General features: G+C 34.0%; 1 protein-coding gene and 1 pseudogene across 1 annotated transcript; both read left to right on the top strand.

Annotated features, from left to right (window-relative positions):
* Positions 1-7,925: 7,925 nt before the first annotated feature.
* Positions 7,926-10,713, top strand: LOC112038634 (uncharacterized). Its single transcript, XM_024071457.2, has 3 exons — positions 7,926-8,118; positions 9,110-9,521; positions 9,952-10,713. The coding sequence occupies exons 1-3, from the start codon at positions 8,023-8,025 to the stop codon at positions 10,464-10,466; spliced, it is 1,023 nt and encodes a 340-aa protein (XP_023927225.2). The 5' UTR covers positions 7,926-8,022; the 3' UTR covers positions 10,467-10,713.
* A 1,042-nt stretch (positions 10,714-11,755) lies between these two features.
* Positions 11,756-15,291, top strand: LOC112038643 (uncharacterized; annotated as a pseudogene).
* Positions 15,292-24,560: the final 9,269 nt, after the last annotated feature.

Genomic DNA, 24,560 nt, shown 5'->3' with positions numbered 1-24,560 from the left:
TTAGCAAGATATTGTTGTGGAGTCTGCTCAAGTTAAAGTAGCAACAGATCAACCCTATCTACAATAACAATAAATCTTATTGTATGTATAGTGAAGATATAGAAAATAAAAGAAGAATGCTTTCATAGATTAGAAAGAAAGTATTTTTCATTCCCTTACAACACTAAAAAAAGAAAAAAGAAAAAAGAAAAAACAAACAAAAACAAGTAAAAACAACAAAGGTCCTAATATTTAAGACTTCATTTTGTAGGCCAAGGGATCAGTAGTCTAGCTTGGTTGGGAGGCAGCAACATTTGGGGCTTGATCCTTGGATTCAGAAGGAGTTTTCTTTTTACCCTGGACCTTACCCTTGTCCTGAAGATCCTCTGTTTTCCTGCCTTGGCCACCAGCTTGGTCGGATTCCTTAGGAGCTTTAAGGGGAGCAGGAAGGGCTTGGTCAACCAAAGGTTGCTTTGATGCCTCTGGAGCTTGTTCGGAATGAGAGGAGTTAGGACTTGGGAGTTCGCAAATGTCAATCTCGTAATATACGTTCCTAGGTCGCCTCAAGTTAGAATCTACAGGGACCCCAGCAGCATCAAGGGCTTTACCTCAATATACGTCACAGTATTCCCTGCATACTACAGAGAGCTCCTCTGTGAGTCTGACTTGAGTCTCCTTTACCCCAAGCTTATATGCTGCTTGCTTCTTAGTCTCGACTGCCTCCTTGGCTAGTTCGGCAGCCTCCCTAGCCTTCTGAAGCTCAGCTTGAAGACCTTTCACCAGTTACCTTTCTGTTTCCAGATTAATTTCAGTTAAATGCAATTGCTCGCGTTGATCTTCGGCTTGCTTTTTAGTATTCTTGAGGCTTGCATCAACACTATCCCTGGCCCTAATCACCTCTTTCAGCTGCTCAGGCAGCTTAGCATAATCCTCCTTAAGATTACCTAAAGTTTTCTCAGTCTCAGACCGAGAATAGGCCTTCTCCTTGGCTTCATTGCGGGCATCCTTATTCCATTCTTCGGCCAAGTAAATTTGTTGGGTAATCTATATAACAGAATGGGAAAAATTTAGTGTAAAACAAAGAAGAGGGTCGAGTAAGAATGATCAAATGTTTACTTAGAGAAGCAGATCGAATCACTTACCATAACCAGATCCCTCTTAAGGGATAGGAAAAGTTCTTGCTGATTGAAGCGCTTGTAAGCATCCATATCTCTTGGTAGGAGAAGTGGTTGCTCCAAGGCTTCAGCAATAAGATCTGCCTGCTCCCCTTGATAGTTTCTGACTGAGGTGTCCTAATGGAGAGGGGCACCATCTAGCTCCAGTTTAGGAGACCATATGTGCGGTCCTTGACGCATATCAGCCAAGAGAGGATCCTCTCGGCTTTTAACAGAAGAAGACCTTTTGCTTCGTTGTTCTTTAGCCACTTTCTGTTGCTTATTTTCCTTTGAAGGGCCCACCTTGCCTTCCTCAAGGTTTATTTGGCCTTTTCTTCTTCAGCTCAGGGATTGGCTTTAATCCAAGGTTGACAAGAATCTGAGGAGGGGGAAGAGGAAGATTTGCTCAGGGCTTGGACTTGTTGGCTTCCTTTGGGGTGGTTACTTTATTCCTCCCCCTTATAAGCTCCTTTAGACTTTTGCCATCTATTTTAGAAGCCATATCTTCCTTTTCTTCGTCTGAACTGTCTTCTAAATAAGTGATCACAAGAGCAGGGGTGTGAACACTTGAATGTCTATCTGGTTCTTTCTCGACTTTCGATATTAAAATCACTTGTATTTCCTATGTTTCCTCTTCTTCGAATTGAAATTTATCAATCTCTTCTTCGAGCGAGGAAGCAGAAGATGCAATCCCTTCTTCAGTTATTGCTACTTCGAGGGGTACTTGTTGAATTGGTGGGGCGACCAAAGGAACACCTTGTGGGACTGGGTGATCTACTGGTGGAAGGTCATATAGTGACAAGAAATTAGGTCGAGATACGTCTATCCGAGCAAGTCGATAATCATTCGCCCTTATAGTGTTGCCGATCTCTTGAAATTTGTTGGAAAGGGGTTTGAAATCCAAAATTAAATGGACAACTTGAAGTTACTCGTCTTCACTTACAAAAATCTGGGATTTGAGCAGGTAGTTGAGGGCTGCTACGTTAGTCAAGCTGAGCCGAGGAGCTCCGTGCCTTCTATATGTTAATACCACAACAAAGCTAAGCATTGTCAGAAACTTAAAGTAAAACACTAATACATAGAGAAGAAAAACAAAGCTAATGATGATGAACCTAAATCTATTGTTAGGGAACTTAAATCTAGGACATCCCACCTGACTCTCCTGGTTGGGTTGGGCAATGAAGACTGTCATGCCACGCTCTCGAGACGATTAGGTAGTTGTCTTTCATCCCCTTGTTAGACTTGGGAAGATAGGAGATGAGCCTGACGATGTCGAATCGGGATTTAAGGTAAAGTCCTGCCCCCTTTTGTTTATGACACTCGTACATATGAACTACATCAAGCTAGGTGAGCCCCAAGCCTAAGTGCTGGTTCAGAGCATCAATCGCTCCTAGGATCCTAAAGAGGTTAGGTACGCACTGGTGGGGACAAAGCCTATGGTTACGAAGGTAATCTCTTGTAATGCGACCCATAAGGAGAGTCATTCCTCCTTCTATGAAGGCTATCATAGGGATTATGACTTCTCTCACCTCTCGGTCAGTTGCTATTCCTTTCGGGGGACAATACCGCAAGACTACTTCCTGCGGTATGTGATACGTCTCTTTAAATATTTCTATCATGGTAGGGATGTCCACCAAATACTTAAATCTACACATTTCGAATGAATAAAAACGGAAAATATTGGAAACGACAACTGGGAAATGAGAATTTGAAGGCCAAGGAGAAAAAAAAGGGTTCGAAGAAGTTAAAACTTACACGAACTAAGGTGGAGGATGATCCTTGAAATCTTTAGAAGGGTTCTCAAAGATTTCTAAAGAAACAAGATTTTGATGATTTAGTAGGTTTTGTGAGTTTGAATGTTTGAGTTTGTTGGAGAGTCTGAGAGATTGTGAAGTAAAGGAAAAATGATTTCCTTTGAAGCTTTATATAGGAGGCAAAAAATGAGTGGGAATTATCCCGCCCAAATCCTGAGGAAAAATATTGTCCGTTGGATCTATGTCTCACCGTTGGATACTAAAGACATAGTACCACCTGGAGCAATTAATGGCACTTCGGGGATTCCAAAACGTCAGAATCAATGATGAAGCACACAAAACCATACTCCCACACGTGTAAATTCAAGTGTTTTGACATTTCTAGCCCTCAATTTTAGAGGCAAATCAAAATCCCCCTTCTTCTCCTCGGATGTGAGAGAAAAACTGGAATTTTGAAGGGCTATTGTGAGGATAAGAGTCCAAATTTTTATATTAGGCCTTGAGCCTTATCCGAGGACGTGGACATTTCTGAGGAACAGCAAATGATTGGGAGAGGCCTAAAGTTGAGAATCACGTAAGGAAAGGATGAAAGAATATAGTTCGAGGAGTGTATCCTTTTCAGATACGATGAATATCAGTCAAGCAGGTACTTGGGCGGTTTAGGTGACCTTCCAAGAAGTTTCAACGATAAGGATGAACTTCAGACATGTACAAAGGTGATAAGAACACAGAAATATCTAAAAGAAAAGCTGCTACCACCGCATTAAATGCATTGCAACAACTTTTTAGGCAGCATTTATGTGGAGAAGACCCCTGAACAGTGCAGCCTCAACCATCACCATTCACAGAGAGCCAAAGAAGATGTTTGATGGGACATATACTCAAATGAAGGCTTAGATGATCAACAAGTGTACAATCAAGATGGTCTGAAAGGAAACTATATAATGTAAAAGACCTCCCATAAGAGGGGGATCAGAAAATATAGTGAAACAGAAGAGAAAAAGAATTACTGTAGCATTGAGGACTATATTAGCTTTTAGGAACAGTAGTTCAAATCATAGTTCATCTCCTCGGACACTAATTTCATCGAGTTTTACTTGTGTTTTTGTGCTTGTTCATCTTTTAAATCATTACTAGCCGTTGTCCAATTCACAAATAGCCCAGCTCTTTCACCCACTCTCTACAAATTTATTGTATTGAGTTTATTGGGCTTACATTCCATATCTTTTAGGCTTGGGCTACATATCGTGACCCTACAACAAGTTATCTGGGTAACCTATGAGTCAACTCAACTCAACCACTAATTTCAATGAATCGAGTATGGATTGGCCCATTTTTCATGGGTCCAAAATCTATACCCAAATTTATAATTTTCCTTCAAGATTAGCAAACTATCATGTTTACGTTTATTTTGACAGGTCTAACTCCATTGACATGGTAACTAATTCTATAATTTTTATGGAACTAACTCCTAGGTATTGTTTAGACCCAGTTAGAAAAAGGCTCTAATTTTTTTTGGAAAAATTACATTTTAATAGAGTTGTAGCAAATTAAATGTTTTAATTTCTTTCTTAAAAAAAGTTTTAATTTCAAAAGTAATAAATTGAACTTTAAAGTCTTAAAAAGCAACAAATCAAACCTTATTATTTGAAAAGTAACAAATTAAAGGTTGAGGTTTCATAATAAAATAACAAATAAAACACTATTTTTTGCGCTTAAATGGTATGACATTTAATTTATTACATTTAAAACTCAAGTTTAAATCAGTTACTTTTGAAATTACAAGGCTTAATTTGTTAATTTTTGAAAATTTGGAGTTTAATTAGTTACTTTAGAAATTATAAAGTTTAATTTATTAAACCCCTTATATTATTGGGCTTAATTATATGTAGATTTTTTTTTAATATAAAAAAAAGTTAATAGTTGGTTTTTTTTTTTTTTTTTAATTTTTTTATATATAAAGAATATAGTTCGAGGAGTGTATCCTTTTTAGATACGATGAATATCAGTCAAGCAGGTACTTGGGCGGTTTAGGTGACCTTCCAAGAAATTCCAACGATAAGGATGAATTTCAGGCATGTACAAAGGTGATAAGAATACAGAAATATCTAAAAGAAAAGCTGCTACCTCCGCATTAAATGCATTGCAACAACTTTTTAGGCAGCATTTATGTGGAGAAGACCCCTGAACAGTGCAGTCTCAACCATCACCATTCACAGAGAGCCAAAGAAGATGTCTGATAGGACATATACTCAAGTGAAGACTTAGATGATCAACAAGTGTACAATCAAGATGGTCTGAAAGGAAACTATATAATGTAAAAGACCTTCCATAAGAAGGGGATTAGAAAATATAGTGAAACATGAGAGAAAAAGAATTATTGTAGCATTGAGGACTATATTAGCTTTCAGGAATAGTAGTTCAAATCATAGTTCATCTCCTCGGACACTAATTTCATCGAGTTTTACTTGTGTTTTTGTGCTTGTTCATCTTTTAAATCATTACTAGCCGTTGTCCAATTCACAAATAACCCAGCTCTTTCACCCACTCTTTACAAATTTATTGTATTGAGCTCATTGGGCTCACATCCCATATCTTTTGGGCTTGGGCTACATATTGTGACGCTACAACAAGTTATCTGGGTAACCCATGAGTCAACTCAACTCAACCACTAATTTCAATGGATCGAGTATGGATTGGCCCATTTTTCATGGGTCCAAAATCTATACCCAAATTTATAATTTTCCTTCAAGATCAGCAAACTAGGTTTACGTTTATTTTGATAGGTCTAACTCCATCTACATGGTAACTAATTCTATAATTTTTATGGAACTAACTCTAGGTATTGATTAGACCCAGTTAGAAAAAGGCTCTAATTTTTTTGGAAAAATTACATTTTAATAGGGTTGTAGCAAATTAAATGTTTTAATTTCTTTCTTAAAAAAAAGTTTTAATTTCAAAAGTAATAAATTGAACTTTAAAGTCTTAAAAAGCAACAAATCAAACCTTATAATTTCAAAAGTAACAAATTAAAGGTTGAGGTTTCATAATAAAATAACAAATAAAACACTATTTTTTGCGCTTAAATGGTACGACATTTAATTTATTACATTTAAAACTCAAGTTTAAATTAGTTACTTTTGAAATTACAAGGCTTAATTTGTTAATTTTTGAAAATTTGGAGTTTAATTAGTTACTTTAGAAATTATGAAGTTTAATTTATTAAACCCCTTATATTATTGGGCTTAATTATATGTAGATTTTTTTTATATATAAAAAAAAGGTTAATAGTTGGTTTTATTTATTTATTTATTTATTTATATAAATACTCTCACATGCCCCGTCTGTTATAATTAGGAATACAGCATGACATGAAACATCAATAATTTTTTAAAGAGTAATGGTTTACACATAGTGTGTATGCACACTCACACTCTGAAATCATGTTTTCAAAACACTATTTTCAGTAATTTTATTTCATAAGATGTGTGTAACAAAAATTGGCATTCATGAAAATTAAAGACACAAAATAGTAGGAGGAAACATCCACACGACAATTCTCCCTGCTATTCATTTTTATATTCTCACTCTCCGTAGTCCTTGGTCTCCCTTCCCAGGTCCATAAAAAAATAGTACGATCGAGGAGCATCTCAGCTGGGTCACAATCAAAGATTTGAAGTAAACAATCGCACAAGCAACGGTTTTGCTTTAGCTACGAAGAATCAATTCGTGTGAAATAATAGAATTGATGATTTCTTATTAATGGAGCTCACGAAAAGTATTGTTTGCTTACTAGAAAAGCATCTAGCATGCTATCGCAATGCACTCAGCCGATTCTACAAAACCTTTATTAGTCCTTCCAAATTTTCCATTATTCCCATTCCCTCCCTTTCACCCCAACAGTAATACCTTTAAATTGATTGTGAAGAAGATTCAGAATATCAAATTACAGAGATATATTATACTTTATATATTGATCGAGGCTTTGCATCTTCCACTTTTATTGCTTGTCATTGTTCTTGATGAGTGAGAATCAGAATCTTTTTCTTTGACTTTACTCAAAGTAAGCTGATTCCTATTCAGCAAAAAAAGTAAGCTGATTCCTTAAAAATTTTGAAATTGTTATTACTTTAGGTTAGGACGGTACTACAACTTTAGTGCCAAAACCAAAAGCCAAAACTGAGCATGAGCAAAAATAAAATACAAAAAAACAAAAAAACTATATATAGTAATGTTAAACATGGACAAAATGGGCTTTTGCCATTTTCGGGAAAATTAAATAGTTTTATACTCCCTTTCCTAAACTAATAAGAGAAATGCATCTCTTTTAAAACTCGATTTATGATAAATCGAGTTAGAAAAAAATAATTTTCTGAAGCCCTATAATGGCATTTCAAGGAACCTATAGTGATGTTTTAAGGATTTATAGTGACATTTTTTAACTTGACTTCAATGAAATCGATTTAAAAAATGCCACTATAAGTCCTTAAAAACGTCACTGTAGGTCTTTAAAAATGTCACTATAGAGCTTAACTCGATTTTGAGTAAGTCAAGTTTCAAAAGAAGAGTATTTCCTTAATTAGTTTGGGAAGGAGGGCATAAGGCTATTTACTTTGCCCGAAAAGGGCAAAAGCCCATTTTGTTCTGTTAAACATTAATATAAGAAATTATATAGGTATTTGATCTTACACAATTTTCTTTTTCAAGATGAAATTGCGTAAGAATGATAATAAGTTAACTAGGAGAAGAAAATTGATACCGAGACCAGTATATCAAATAAAATATATATATATATATATATAATATTATAATAAAAGGGAGAGAAAGAAAGCAAAGGAAGCAAATTAAAATAGAAAATAAAATTTTCAAGATGAAAAGAATAATTGGATAAGAATTAGAAGAAAGGAAGAGAAAAGAATAGATTGCTTGCTTCATTCCATATCAAGCTTAAGCTACAAGCTCATCTTCATTCACTCAACTGCATGCGCGCTACTATATATATATTTAAGAAGCTTAATAATTGTCTGTTCTTACAAAGAAAGACACAAATCGATCTCTGACTCTGAAATTGATACATAACATCTGATCTGAGTTTATTGTTTTGTCCAATTGGGTATCTCTAAAATTTGCCAAATATGTGGTATCATGTCGATATCGTTACACTCATCATCGGATTGGTCACCGCTCTGGCGAGTTATTTTTACATGCAATCTAGGCGTCGTCCCAATTTGGTATCAAATTAATTCGTATTTCTTTTCTTGTATCAATTCAGCTCAGCAGTGTGATTCGTGTGAACTGTCAAACATACTACTATTACGTACCACGTTATAACTTCCATAGACTTAAGCTTCTAACGTTAATTTTCCCATATCCAAACTCTGAAAGCTAACATATATATGAGTTATACATTTTCTCCTAACCAATCCAGAAAAACCGTATTATTGAAACAATTTAATTACATTTTTTTAATAATATATTGAAACATTTTACATATATAGTTGCTCAATTCAATATTAATTGTCATTAGCCAGCATTTTAACATCTAGGATGATAGCGTGGTGTATAAAGATCGATGTGCACTTTTCTATTTATATAAATTGAGAAGATGTTATTAAAAATACTATAATTGGTTGACTAACTCAAACATATTCAAGAATATTTTTAAAAAAATGTACACTTTTATTCCATGGAATATATGTAACATGTTACAATAAATTTAAATTTATTATATAATTTAAGAATTGTCGAATTGTTTTTTTTTCTTTTCTTAATATAAGTATCATAACTATATTATTGAAATTTGAATTTTAAGATAATCCTGTGAATATTTATCATTTTATTGCTTTTTAGGACCCAATATCGATAATTTCTAAAGAGTTTGGGTTCAAATAGAATAAAATTTCATACTTTTTCAACCCAAAAAATTAAGAAAAAAAGAAAAGAAAATTTGAGCAAAAAATTGAAAAGGCAATTGATAAAAAGAATCAATTTAAGGCTTAAATAGTCCGAAATGCATCAAATGGACTAAAGTAAAATTTAATTCTTCCATCGTTAAGAATTAACATATAATATTCACATATGGTCTAAAGGGAAATGAAATAACCCCTATTTTTTTGTTTGAAGGCAAATAACCCTCATTTTATCATAAGTAAAGATTCATTTATCATAGTAACAAAAAGAGGCTGAATTGCTTTACTTGAATGTTGGCTTCTCTTGCAAAAGGATAAGAAGAAAACCATAGACCAATCTGTGCTACTGTGCTGCAAGCTCTTTATCTCTGAATCACGTAACCGTGCTGCCCTTGATGCTATTGAACAAGCTGCAAGGCTTAACCCAGAAACTGTCATCGTCAACAAATTTGAGGACCGAGCATATAATAGGACTCGGTACACTCTTGTATCATATGTTGTGCAAGATATCAAAGGGAGGGCCATTTATAGTCCCTTGCAAAAAGCTGTCTTAGCCATGGTTGAGGCTGCATTTGGAGCCATTAACCTTGAGTTGCACTCGGGGACTTTCCCCCGGCTTGGTGTTGTGGACGAAATTCTTTTCCATCCATTGGCTCGAGCATCACTAGATGAAGCAGCTTGGCTTGCAAAGGCAGTGGCAACAGACATTGCAAATCAATTCCAAGGTCAGTTGAACCCTTCTAAAGCATGCACCCTCAAGTTGTTGCCAAGTTAGGTAGGAAAAAAAAATTTCACAATTGTTGGCGTGGCCTTTTGTGATTGAAGTAGCATCACTTTTACCTAAATATGATAACAATGTATGTCAAGAGTCATGAACAAATTTGTGTCCTTAGACTTAATAACAGAAAAATGCAGTTTTACTTGAAGAGTAAGTCTAAAGACAATTTGTTTCACAGTTATTGACATAACATGTTATTAATGCATAATAAAAATAGTGTCAGTAGTGGAGATAGGTAGTAGCGATGTTCTTTCAATTACAATAGGCTATATCAACAGTTGTGAAAAGTGTTCTAGAAAATAGTTCCTAAAACTATTCTTACTTGAAATGTATTTGCCTAGTAATTTCGATGACAACAGTTTCTTTTTCTATTGCAGTGCCAGTGTTTTTGTATGCTGCAGCACATCCAACAGGCAAGGCTCTAGACACCATTCGGCGTGAGCTTGGATATTATCGGCCTAACTCTATGGGCAACCAATGGGCAGGAAGGACATTGCCTGATATGCTTTTGGAGAAGCCTGATGAAGGTCCGTCCGAGGTGTCTGGAGCAAGAGGCATCACAATGATTGGAGCACGTCCATGGGTTGCATTTTACAACATACCCATCTTGTCCCCAGATCTCTCAGTGGCTCGAAGAATCGCAAGGAAGGTGAGTGCTCGAGGTGGTGGGCTGCCCACAGTGCAGACATTAGGCTTGGATCATGGAGATTCAACTGAGATTGACTGCATGCTCTTGGAGCCAAATCAAATTGGTGCAGATAGGGTCCAGAACCAGGTTGAGATGCTAGCAGCTGAAGAAGGGGTGGAAGTGGAGAAGGGCTATTTTACTGATTTTTCACAAGAGATGATTATTGAAAAATACATGAATTTAACTTCTGCTCAAAGAGACTAATCAAAGACTATAAACAACTGGCCAAATCTACCCAGTTTCCATTTGCCAAAATGTCCCAACAAACATTGTAAGGGAAACCACCACCTTAATCATTATACTATTTCACCAGCAACAAGGTAAAAAATGGAGGAGAAAATCCAATATAATAGTTGGATTTTTCAAAACTTAGAGCCATGCACTTCATGACTTTGCTGTAAAGTGGATGATCATGTTCATTTCTTTGGTAATTTTTTATTTTTATTTTTTATTTTTTATTTTTTTTTAAGGACATTTCTTTGGTAAGTTGATCACGTTTATAACTTGAATGTATAATAAAATATTAAGAAAACAAAGTTTCACCAGTTTACATCGGCCGTATGATCTATGAATTGACCAATGTACAGTTGGAATTATACAACTCTAACCCTTGTCATAACACTGCTTTTTCAATGAAAATATTCAAAAAAAAAAAAAAAACCACATGTATTGTAGAATTGTTTTATTTAAATTTTGAAACCTTAATTCTACCATAATCAGTTTACTAATTTTTACATCTCTAAGTCAACCGACTATGGTAGAATTAAGGTTTCAAAATTTAGAATTAAGGTTCCAAACCTTAATTCTACCATAGTTGGTTGACTAATTCTACCACAATCGGTAATCCTCTCTGTGTGGGATTGGAAGTAATAAGGGAGCTTACGTGTAGCATGTATCACTGCTAAAATGGCATTCTCCAATGGCAGATAACGAACCTCTGTTTTATGCAACGACTTGATTACATAGTAAACTGGCCTTTGCACGCCATTGTCAATTCGTACTAGCATTAAGCTTACAGCATGAGAAGCCACAACAATGTAGGCAAATAAAACTTCGTCCACCTCGGGCCTGGACATGACAGGTGGCTGAGAAAGGAATTTATTAAGTTGTTGAAGGGTATATTGATAAAATGTCATTTAATTAAATAGGTCAGACGGGTTAAACGGGTTTTATGTGGTCAACACTAACCCAACTCATTTATTAAACGGGTCAACCGTGTCAACCCGAATATGACACGAACCCGTTAAGCCTCAACCCATAACCTGCTAATTTCATGTCATGTCGTGTCGGGTTCGTGAGTTGTGTCAAATTTTGCCACACCTATCTTCATCCACTCAACTGCATGCGCGCTACTATATATATTTAAGAAGCTTAATAATTGTCTGTTCTTACAAAGAAAGACACAAATCGATCTCTGACTCTGAAATTGATACATAACATCTGATCTGAGTTTATTGTTTTGTCCAATTGGGTATCTCTAAAATTTGCCAAATATGTGGTATCATGTCGATATCGTTGCGGTCATCATCGGATTGGTCATCGCTCTGGCGAGTTATTTTTACGTGCAATCTAGGCGTCGCCCCAATTTGGTATGAAAATAATTCGTATTTCTTTTCTTGTATCAATTCAGCTCAGCAGTGTGAATTGTCAAATATACTACTATTACGTACCACTTTATAACTTTCTTAGACTTCAGCCTCTAACGTTAATTTTCCCATATCCAAACTCTAAAAGCTAACATACATATGAGTTATACATTTTCTCCTAACCAATCCAGAAAAACCTTATTATTGAAACAATTTAATTACATTTTTTTAATAATATATTGAAACATTTTACATATATAGTGCTCAATTCTATATTAATTGTCATTAGCTAGCATTTGAACATCCAGGATGATAGCATGGTGTATAAAGATCGATGTGCACTTTTCTATTTATATAAATTGAGAATGTTATTAAAAATACTATAATTGGTTGACTAACTCAAACATATTCAAGAATATTTTTTTAAAAATGTACACTCTTATTCCATGGAATATATGTAATATGTTACAATAAATTTAAATTTATTATATAATTTAAGAATTGTCTAATTGTTTTTGTAAGGTTGAAATTTATCAACCATCTTGTTGGCTTTATTCCGTGCCAATTTGCTTGTAATTTAGCACTTAGTAACCCTATATTTGGGTGAGATTCATGTAAGGGTAGTGTGTGAAGAGAGTGTGAAGAATTGCTCATCATTGTGCAAAGAAGCAGAGACTTGCGGCTAGGACTCGCGATTGACTCGCGGCTTGTAAGCCGCCAAATGCTGTGCATGTGAGAAGCATGCGGGAAGGTGAAGGGTCACGCCAGCTGTCGCACTACCGGACAAAAGTCCCAGGTTAGCCAGGCCATTACCTCACGACTTGAACTCGCGACTTGGACAAGCCGCGAGGCCAAGCCGCCAACCAACCCTGTTTGGCAAAAACTAACTCTTTGTATTCCAAACACACACCATTATATATAGACCCTTATAAGCACGAAATCAAGAGAGCTTCCAGAGAGAATTTGTGAGAGAAACCCTAGAGAAAAACAAGATTGTCTCATCTCCAATCTTTACTAAGAGACTCTTCAAATTCCTCTACTCTCTTCCTCTCCATTGATACATCCTTGAGAGGCCATTGACCAAATCCTTTTCTCATCACACCCACGTCTGTGAGAAGGTACATTTGGTGTTAAGGGAAGCAGTTTGGAAGAGACCAATGACTATTGGTTGATGCTATGGTGTATAGTGGAATCCGGTAAGTTAAAGAAGAAATAGGTTCGGCGTAACCTCGTTGGAGCAAGAAGTTTAGAGGGCTTAGATACACTGGGTAGATTAGACTTGGAGGGTCTTCTGCTGTTCATGTATCCCAACCATATTCTTTAGTGGATTATTTACCGCTTGGAGGGCGGCGGAGAGGTTTTACATCGAGGGCTTCGGTTTTCTCTTCGATAACACATCGAGTGTTGTCCTTGTGTTTGCATTTCTCTTCCTTTATCTTTGCCATTTATTTTATGATGTGGATGTGATTATATTTGACTTAGATTGTTTATCAATTCTGTGTTTGGCTTATGTTCATGTTGCGCACATTAATTGTTTGATAATAAGCTTGAATTGATATTTTGTAATTTGGGGTCTAAACGTTCAAAGGTGTTTTACACACATTTTGAACTTTAAGTTTTTTTTTTCTTTTCAAATATAAGTATCATAACTATATTATTGAAATTTGAATTTTTAGATAATCTTGTGAATATTTATCATTTTATTGCTTTTTAGGACCCAATATCGATAATTTCTAAAGTGTTTGGGTTCAAATAGAATAAAATTTCATACTTTTTCAACCCAAAAAATTAAGAAAAAAGAAAAAGAAAATTTGAGCAAAAAATTGAAAAGGTAATTGATAAAAAGAATCAATTTAAGGCTTAATAGTCCGAAATGCACCAAATGGACTAAAGTAAAATTTAATTCTTCCATTGTTAAGAATTAACATATAATATTCACATATGGTCTAAAGGGAAATGAAATAACCCCTATTCTTTTGTTTGAAGGCAAATAACCCTCATTTTATCGTAAGTAAAGATTCATATATCATAGTAACAAAAAGAGGCCGAATTGCTTTACTTGAATGTTGGCTTCTCTTGCAAAAGGATAAGAAGAAAACCATAGACCAATCTGTGCTACTGTGCTGCAAGCTCTTTATCTCTGAATCACGTAACCGTGCTGTCCTTGATGCTATTGAACAAGCTGCAAGGCTTAACCCAGAAACTGTCATCGTCAGTAAATTTGAGGACCAAGCATATAATAGGACTTGGTACACTCTTGTATCATATGTTGTGCAAGATATCACAGGGAGGGCCATTTATAGTCCCTTGCAACAAGCTGTCCTAGCCATGGTTGAGGCTGCATTTGGAGCCATTAACCTTGAGTTGCACTCTGGGACTTACCCCCGGCTTGGTGTTGTGGACGAAATTCTTTTCCATCCATTGGCTCGAGCATCACTGGATGATGCAGCTTGGCTTGCAAAGGCAGTGGCAGCAGACATTGCAAATCAATTCCAGGGTCAGTTGAACCTTCTAAAGCATCCTCCAGTTGTTGCCAAGTTAAGTAGGAAAAAAAATTTCACAATTGTTGGTGTGGCCTATTGTGGTTGAAGTAACATCACTTTTACCTAAATATACCATGGATAACAAAGTATGTCAAGAGTCATGAACAAATTTGTGTCCTTAGACTTTATGACAGAAAAATGCAGTTTTACTTGAAGAGTAAGTCTAAAGACAATTCGTTTCACAGTTATTGACATAACATGTTATTAATGCATAATAAAAATGGTGTCAGTAGTGGAGACAGGTAAAAATGATGTTCTTTCAATCACAATAGGCTATCTCAATAGTTGTAAAAAGTGTTCTAGAAAATAGTCCCTCAAACTATTCTTACTTGAAATGTATTTGCACTAGTAATTTCGATGACAACATTTTCTTTTTTTGTTGCAGTGCCAGTGTTTTTGTATGATGCAGCAAATCCAACAGGCAAGGCTTTAGACACCATTAGGCGTGAGCTTGGATATTTTCGGCCTAACTCTATGGGCAACCAATGGGCAGGAAGAACATTGCCTGATATGCTTTTGGAGAATCCTGATGATGGTCCGTCCGAGGTGTCTCGAGCAAGAGGCATCACAATGATTGGAGCATGTCCATGGATTGCATTGTACAACATACCCATCTTGTCCACAGATCTCTCAGTGGCTTGAAAAATTGCAAAGAAGGTGAGTGCTCGAGGTGGTGGGCTGCCCACCGTGCAGACATTAGGCTTGGTTCATGGAGATTCAACTGAGATTGCCTGCATGCTCTTGGAGCCAAATCAAATTGGTGTACATAGGGTCCAGAACCGGGTTGAGATGCTAGCAGCTGAAGAAGGGGTGGAAGTGGAGAAGGGCTATTTTACTGATTTTTCACAAGAGAGGATTATTGAAAAATACATGAATTTAAGTTCTGCTCAGAGAGACTAATCAAAGACTATAAACAACTGGCCAAATCTACCAAGTTTCAATGTGCCAAAATGTCCTAACAAACATTGTAAGGGAAACCACCACCTTAATCATTATACTGTTTCACCAGCAACAAGGTAAAAAATGGAGGAGAAAATACAATATAATAGTCGCATTTTTCAAAACTTAGAGCCATGCACTTCATGACTTTGCTGTAAAGTGGATGATCATGTTCATTTCTTTGGTAAGGTTTTTTTTTTTTTTTTTTAGGACATTTCTTTGGTAAGTTGATCACGTTTATAACTTGAATGTATAATAAAACATTAAGAAAACAAAGTTCCACCAGTTTACATCGTCCATATGATCTATGAATTGACCAATGTACAGTTGGACTTATACAACTCTAACCCTTGTCATAACACTGCTTTTTCAACGAAAATACTCAAAAAAAAAACCACATGTATTGTAGAATTGTTTTATTTAAATTTTGAAACTTTAATTCTACCATAGTCACTTGACTAATTTTTATATATCTAAGTCAATTAAACACATTTTGCATGCTACATGTAAACCTTCTTTTCCATAAGGGTTGAAATAATGTGGGTAATAATTTTTTCTATGGAAGTTAAAAAAATTAAAATTCTTGTACCATGTCTTGATGTTTTCTAAAAATTAAATTTGGTGATTCTCTTTCAATAATTGTGAAAATTTCAAGCAGTAATTCAAAAGGTAATTAATGTTACATGTTCATGCTTGGATTGTGTAATTGCATGATTGATTTGGATTGTAATTTATATGTTGAACATAGTGGTGTATATCCAAAATGACTTAATTCTATTGTTTAGGATATTGAATATAGTGTTGTTTGTGATTTATAAAGTAGCGACGGTTGTAGTTATTAAAAATTGGTTTTTCATTGTCTTTTAAGTTAATAAAAACCTTACATATACTTTTTTTTTTTTTTAAAAACCTTAAATATTTTTTTAACGTGAATCTTTGCATATATCTTAATAAGTAAACTCTATACATTTCATTTCCTTAGATGCATAAAAAATGACATCTATTTCATAATAATAGTGGTTTGTTAGGTTCTAAAGATTTAGGAATTTATGTATTTAGAACTCTAATGTGTATTGTTGGCAAACCATGATCAAAACAAGTTGTTAGTCTTGTTTAGGCTTGCTCAAAGTTGGGTCTTTCATGTAAAGTTGGAATCGAGAGGCTGCAGATGCATTGGTGCATTTCGGCCTGGCTCGATTGATCGAAAGAAAGACTCGATCGATCGAATCTCGGGCAGAATATTTTTTCTGCAGAATTTCCAACTCAGCCCAAGCCCATTAAGGATTAGAGTTTCAAATCTACTTCTCCCACTATATAAAGGAAACCCTAAGCCACGTTTTTGAAGGCTTTTTAGAGAGAGAGAAGAGAGTGCCTCTTTTATATCTAGGGTTTTGTACCCAAACCTCTCTAAGTCTTTGTTGCTCATATTTTGCGGTTTGTGTGAATCTCTTGTGAGATCCTTAAGGAGCTTTTCTTCACATAAACTTAGGGTTTTCAAGGTAAAGATATTATCTACATCTTGATGATCAACAAGGTTGCTGCCATTGGAGCTTAAAGAATAACAAGCGTGGATGCTTGTACTTGATTGAAGAGTCCAAGAAAGAAGGAGTCTGTGGATTCGGAGCTTGCACGTGGTCGTGTCAGTAAGTTCTACTGGTGGGTAGCATTAGGAAGTCAAGCGGGGAGCTTGTAAGTCCTTTTGTATGAACTTCGATTCTTTCGCATAGTGGATTCAGGTTTACCTTGAGGATAGCTAGGTCAAATCCTCTTTAGGTTTTTACCGTGTGGTTTCCTGGGTGATCATATCATTGTGTCTTTTATATTTTCGCTGCTTTATATTCTTGATATGATTGTGTGATTGTGATAACCTAGATTTGCATAAATTGACTAAGTTAATCACTTGGCTAATTAATTAGGTTAATCTAATTGGTTTAAAGGGTCTAAATTTCTAACAAGTGGTATCAGAGCAGGTAGCTCTTGTTTGTGATGATTTGAATAAAAAGGACATTATTGTTTCTGTTAATTTTTTTGATGCTTTTGAAACTCTTCGTAAGGAATTATCTAAATCTTTGAAAATTTCTAAGAAATTTAAAGAAGAGTTAAAATTGACTAATCTTGAAAAAGAGGATTTGATTGTGAGATTAGATGAGTTTAATAAAAAGAATGAATTTTTGAGAAACCAAATTTCCTCTCAAGATGAGAAGATGAAAAGTTTGGAACAAGAGTTAGTTGAATCTAAAACTAAAATTGAAAATTTAACTAGTACCAAGCCTGCTGTTGATAACAGAAGTATTTTTGTTTCTCTTAAGCCTAAGACTGAGAAAGTTTATATCCCCCCTTTCAAGAGGAATAATAAAGAGAAGACTTATTTTGTTAGGTTAGACAAAGGTAAAAGTTCTGATGTTAACGCTAAAGTTTCTAAACTTATGTCTAAACCTGCTACTAGTGTGCAAAAGAAATCTGTTTTTGTGCCTACCTTTCACCTTTGTGGTGTTGTTGGTCATATTATATCAAACTGTTCTTTGTTGAGGCAAAAACCTAAATCTGAGACTAGATTAGTTGTTAGGAATACTGATATTCCTAAATTTGTTCATGTTTGTCACTTTTGTGGTGTCCATGGTCACATTCGTCCTAATTGTCATAAATTGAAATTTAAGCATTCTGTGTTTCAATCTAGGACATGTGATGATATGTCTCCTGCCCTAAGTCCATATAAATTGTTTCATATTCTTTTGAAAAATTTGAGCTTGTTGGCTTGTGAAAGGAATTTGCAGGATTTCAGTCTCTCTCAGAAGATTGGTGTAATTACTCCAATACACTCTGCTTCACATGGATTTTCACCTACAAAGCCGAAGAATCGTGCTATATGGGTGAGAAAAGATTCTCCAAGGTGAGTGTTGCTAACTTGTCCTTGATTTAATTCTTTCAATTAATTGTGGACATGTTTTGTTTTTGTTTTTGGTTGTTTTTTTTAAAAAGAAAATCCAAAAACATTAAAAAATTTCAAAAAGACAAAAATATTTTATTTTGTGTCTTGTTTTATTTTTCTTGAGGATTACATGAGTTATAATATCTCTCTCTTGATTTAGAACATGCTTGACATTGTGGAGAAACTTGAATAGTATGTGTTATATAAGTGCTAAGCTATTTTTGATTTTGTGTGAGTATGTACTAGTTTGTACATGTACTCATGGGTTAATTAAGTAATTGATATTTCTTATTTGTGTACCTTCTATAGCTTAGTGAAGCACTATCATGCATAGCTTTGCATTGTTCATTTAGTATAATGTGTGCTTTTTGTTTTTGGTCATAAAATTTGTTTTAAACCAAAAAGTTTGTTATTTGTTTTGCATTAATTTTTCTTGGATTTGAAATCAAGGTTGGTCACCTTATCTTTATATAACAAGTTTATGTACCTTGTTTAGCTTTGATGAGCTTATTCATTGTACTTTACTAGTTGAAACTTTGTAGTGCATGTTGTGTAGGAAAGATGTTTATGGTGTTTATCACTTTGTCTTGATTTTGAAGTCACAAGTTATTTGACTGTCGGACTTGATCCTTTTGAGAAATGCATAAATAATCATCTCACCACTGTTCACTAGCCAATTATAAACACCTTATTGCATATCATAAGATTTTGTGCTCGAGAAAGTGTAGCATATGCACAAAAAGAACATAAGGTGTAGCCTCGGTTTAAATGCTTAATGCTTAAAATTGGTGTGTATTATTAGGCTTGATACCAAATCACATAATTAAAATTGGTGTGCATATTATGAGGCAAAAATCAAGAAACTTACATGATTGCAAGCTTATGTTGTAGGAGATGTGGGAGTTATATGATGTAACTCTTTAAGTGATAGTCTCTTTTAAATTCTATGTGATAAATTTTGTAGATTTTGTGATTGATTGCTATTCACATATCACCTCACATGTATCTTAAGTTTTTGCTAGTTGCACACACTACACAAGTTACTTTTTACTAAACTTGGTACATTTTATTGTGTGTGATTTTGTTGTGGCTATTCAAGATTAAAAGTTCCTTGATTTTAATGCAAAATGTGTTTAATGTTTGCGCTTTGAGGATAAATTGATTGAAAATCTTGATTTTGGAAGATCTGGGTTGAATTCAAGTATTTTTGAAAAACTTTTCGTCTCATACTCATGCATTTTTTTATAAAACAATGTGCTTTGAGGAGTTTTTGCATTAAAATGCTCTGTTTTCAAAAATCTGATTTTTTCAGACTTTTGATCGATCGAACCTGTTTTTCGATCAATCGAAATTGCGATTAAAATTTTTGGTTTGAGTCTGCCTGACTCGATTGATGTTTGATCGATCGAAATTGAAAAATTTTCAGTTTCTATGTTTTTGACCAAAATTTTTTTCATGCATCATTTGTGTTTCATTACATTGATTTTTGTATCCATCTTGCAGTTTTGCAGTCATATCTCTCATTGTTTTCACACATAGCATGCATACACTTTGCTAAATTGGGTACTCAACTTGATTTAAAAATTGATTGATTAATTTTTGAGTTTTGTACATTCTAGTATATGCTATTTCTTATGTGTGAACTGTAGAAAATATTTTTCTTAAGAGATATGATGGATAATCAATGTACAAATATTTTCTCTACTCATGCAATTGTTTCTGGGTCACATAGTGTCAAGTTTGCATTTATTGAAAGAGAGAATATTTTTTTCATGTGTATCCTCACCTTAGTTTTTAACTTTGGTTTGTGTGTTCCCCTCCCCCCCCCCTATCTATTTTTCCCTAAAACTGTTTTTCCCAACACTTGTTTTGTGTTTCCTATTTTTATAGGGGGAGAAGCTTGTTTTTAACCTTTGTTGTTCCTAGGGAGAGTTGTCTCTTTTTTCTATAGAGTTGTATTGTTTTGTGTTCTCTTGGTTCTCTTATCCTTTATTACATATGTTCACTCTTTATTGAGTTGTCTTTGTCAATACGTGACAAAAAGGGGGAGATTTATTTGAAATGTGGGAATATGTGTGGAAAATACAAGAATGTTATGTTTAGGGGGAGTTAACATTGTTTTTGATGTATCTAACTTAAGGGGAGAGTTAGTTTACTTATGTTTTTATTTTTGTTTCTTGTTCATTGCTCATTGATTTATATTTATGAGTTATTCATGATATATGTCTTTGTTTTGTGTTTTGTGAAGTCAAGAATTTATTTGTTGATTTACTGTTTTCTGTCACACATGCGTTTATGCATTTTGTTTAGTGTTTCAGGAAATATACAGATTAATTCAATTGAGCTGCTGTCTACACTTGCAACTGATGGATAGTAAGTAGGATTGAATTTGGTTTTATGAGTATTATTTTTGTAAAGGGCTTTTACTTGTAAACTTTGAGCTTTTAATTTGTATTTTGTCACGGATTGCTAAAGGGGGAGTTTGTTAGGTTCTAAAGATTTAGGAATTTATGTATTTAGAACTCTAATGTGTATTGTTGGCAAACCATGATCAAAACATGTTGTTAGTCTTGTTTAGACTTGCTTAAAGTTGGGTCTTTCATGTAAAGTTGGAATCGAGAGGCTGCAAATGCATTGGTGCATTTCGGCCTGGCTCGATCGATCGAAAGAAAGACTCGATCGATCAAATCTTAGGTAGAATGTTTTTTCTGCAGAATTTCCAACTCAGCCCAAGCCCATTAAGGATTAGGGTTTTAGATCTACTTCTCCCACTATATAAAGGAAACCCTAAGCCACGTTTTTGAAGGCTTTTTAGAGAGAGAGAAGAGAGTGCCTCTTTTGTATCTAGGGTTTTGTACCTAAACCTCTCTAAGTCTTTGTTGCTCATATTTTGCGGTTTGTGTGAATCTCTTGTGAGATCCTTGAGGAGCTTTCCTTCACATAAACTTAGGGTTTTCAAGGTAGAGATATTATCTACATCTTGATGATCAACAAGATTGCTGCCATTAGAGTTTAAAGAATAACAAGCGTGGGTGCTTGTACTTGATTGAAGAGTCCAAGAAAGAAGGAGTCCGTAGATTCGGAGCTTGCACGTGGTCGTGTCAGTAAGTTCTATTGGTAGGTAGCATTAGGAAGTCAAGTGGGGAGCTTGTAAGTCCTTTTGTATGAACTTCGATTCTTTCGCATAGTGGATTCAGGTTTACTTTGAGGATAGCTAGGTCAAATCCTCCCCAGGTTTTTACCGTGTGGTTTCCTGGGTAATCATATCATTGTGTCTTTTATATTCCCGCTGCTTTATATTCTTGATATGATTGTGTGATTGTGATAACCTAGATTTGCATAAATTGACTAAGTTAATCACTTGGCTAATTAACTAGGTTAATCTAATTGGTTTAAGGGGTCTAAATTTCTAGCATGGTTAATTAGTTTTTTCATGATCCCATTTATAACGTTTCTTATTATTATTATATTTTACTGGCCGGTGATTTTCATAATAGAGGCATTAAATGAGAGTTAAAATCTTAGAACCTTTCATTAGATTTTTAAAAGTTGTGGTATGTGAGAAATATAAACATTTAAGGATTTTTTAATATTTTATTATTTATAAATAATGTTAAATGAAATGTCAAAAAAAGAACGTTGAAAATTTTCATCTTTATTTCTTATAAATTTCTATTATTATTGAAGAACATCTTCCTTTTAGTTTTAATATGGTTTTCAAGAAAAAAGCACAAGAATTCAACCAAAGTTCAGTCCAAGTTTTCATGAAACTTTAGGAGTAAGTTCTGATGAAACTTAATGCGTAAGTTTTACATTTTAGCAAAAAAAAAAAAAAAAAGGTCTAGTTTAGTTTTGTTTGTTTGATTCTCCTAGACTTTTGACATGGAAGTCGTTATTTGAAGTCTGAGTGGTGGAAATAGCAAAGACTAGGAAAAGAAAGTATACATTGACTAATGTGTGTTGCTTTCTTATTGATCCTATATATATACGAAGTAGTGGTAGTACTAGTACGCAATTATTTAGGGCACCCATTTGGCTTTTCCAAATCTAACTCTGCTTCTCAGTACTTTTAAGCACTTTGGAGCAGTACTCGACTCCTCTCTCTCTCTTATATATGTATCACCAATATATATAGTAGGATCCATGTTGACAGGAGCTTTAGCTCACGGAACTATATATAATTTTTTATTAGAGATTACTATTTGGAACAAAATGAGGATATTTTATAGTAGAATTTTTTTTTTGAAATATTAATTCTACCATAATCAGTTGACTAATTTATACATTTTCAAGTCAATTGAAAACATTTTACATGTTATATGTAATTCCTTGTTTCCATAAGGGTAAGAACATTCACAATCCCAATGATCCACTCCAATATTTTTGCATGCTTGGTTTTTTGGGATACAAAATGTGTTTGTTTTGAAAGTTGTATGTTGAAGGATTTATTGATAGTTTTTTTTTTTTTTTTTTAGAATTGAAAATAGTAGTTGTATTCCCCGTCATTTGATTCACATTACAGCGCAATTGCTAGTCCATATTTTACATTTTTGTCCCCTTCTATGTTGGCTTGAAGAAGGATTTCTTTTCCCCGTGTAATTTGATCATGTACAAAATATTTGTGATCACATTGTATGATCATTTTGTGATTGTGTAGTTGAATGATGTTTTTAGTTTGTAATTTTTAAGTTGTTTAGGATTGTAATTTATAGTGTTGTTCGTATTTTATGGATTAGTGATTGCTCTAGTTATTAGCAATAATTTTTTATTGTGGATTAAATGAATAAAAGCTTTTCATATACCCTCCTCAAGCCTTATAGTATTTAGGTGTAAATGCAAATTTAGTCTATACATTTTGCGTTTTTTCCATTTTGGTCTCTACATTTTCATTTTTCCACATTTAGTCCCTAATCTAATTTGCGCTTCTCAAAATGGTCCTTGCCGTCACTACCCTAACGGAAAATGATGACATGTCAAACGGAGGGATTAAAAAGCCCAAGCCAAATAGTCTTTCACGATACAATACTTGTTCAATTGCCACTTTCCTTAAGAAAATCAAAAGACAATAATATTAAATTATTGTCTTTATAATATCAAAAGTCTCTTATAATTAAATTATTAATAATATTGAAACAGCTGAGTAGTCATTAATATCCAGTTCTTTTGCTCTTCCTCTCTTTATTTAATTGAATTACTTCTTCAAACCTATTCAATTTCCACTTCCTTAAAAAAATCAAAAGACAATATATTTGAACTATCAATACTCCTACACAAATTAATTACTAATAATTTTGAAGTAGCTGAAAATTTATTAATATCCACATCATTTATTTTACCTTCATATATTAAAAGGTGAAATGAAATGTTGGAAAATGGGATATTTGAATTAGGTAACTTTATTTTTTATGTAATTTACTGGAGGAAATATCCTTGGTAGCTATGTTGTTTTTATTTTTTTTCTAATGCATTGTAACGTTCCATGAGAACACTTTATGTAGATTTTTTTCAATTTATATTTGAATTTAAGTGCTTCCAACAATTGTGTAAATTTGAAGCAGTAATTCAAAAAATAATTGATATTTTATGTTCATGCGTTGATTGTTTAGTTCTATTATGGATTTGGGTTTTAACTTATAAGTTATTTAGGAACTCTATATCTATATATATGACTTAAAAAATCATTTGGTCAGGGAAGACATTAATGGCACACACACACACACACACACACACATATATATATATATATATATAAATTTTGCATTTAAACAAACCTAGCTAGGATCAACTAATGTTTTCATAAAATAAAAAAAAATCTTTTATGCATGGGTAGAACTAATAATATTAATTCATAATTCAGTTACATAATTGAACTGCAATGATATTGAGGGCTGCACTGTGATTTCACTCAAGCAAAAATTCTGTTCTTTGAAATCTTCAATCAACTCACTTCCTTAGATGATTAAAAACATATATTATTACCATAAATCTCTCTCTCTCTCTCTCAGAGAATATATATAATTCAATAGATTTGGAGGATGAAGTTGAATTTAAATGTTGAATAAAATGAGCTGAGATTACATTTTGATTGTTAAATAATGAAGTTTTTATTTCAGCTTAAATGAGTAAATTTCATGGAATAGTAGTAGCTATAGTTGCTAGCTGGTATTGATGCGATCGATTCATTATTTTTCTATATTTCAGAATTTATTTTTATTAGTGCTAGTGTTTAATTGGATACACTTGATTCATGTACCTCGTGGGGTCAAAAATTTTGCAGCTTTATTTATTTATTTTTTTTGGT

This window comes from Quercus suber, unplaced genomic scaffold, assembly GCF_002906115.3.
Source record: "Quercus suber isolate HL8 unplaced genomic scaffold, Cork oak 2.0 scaffold_286, whole genome shotgun sequence".
Lineage (NCBI taxonomy): Eukaryota > Viridiplantae > Streptophyta > Magnoliopsida > Fagales > Fagaceae > Quercus > Quercus suber.
Note: the sequence above shows the minus strand (reverse complement) of the source record. Positions and strands in the feature narration are given on the sequence as shown.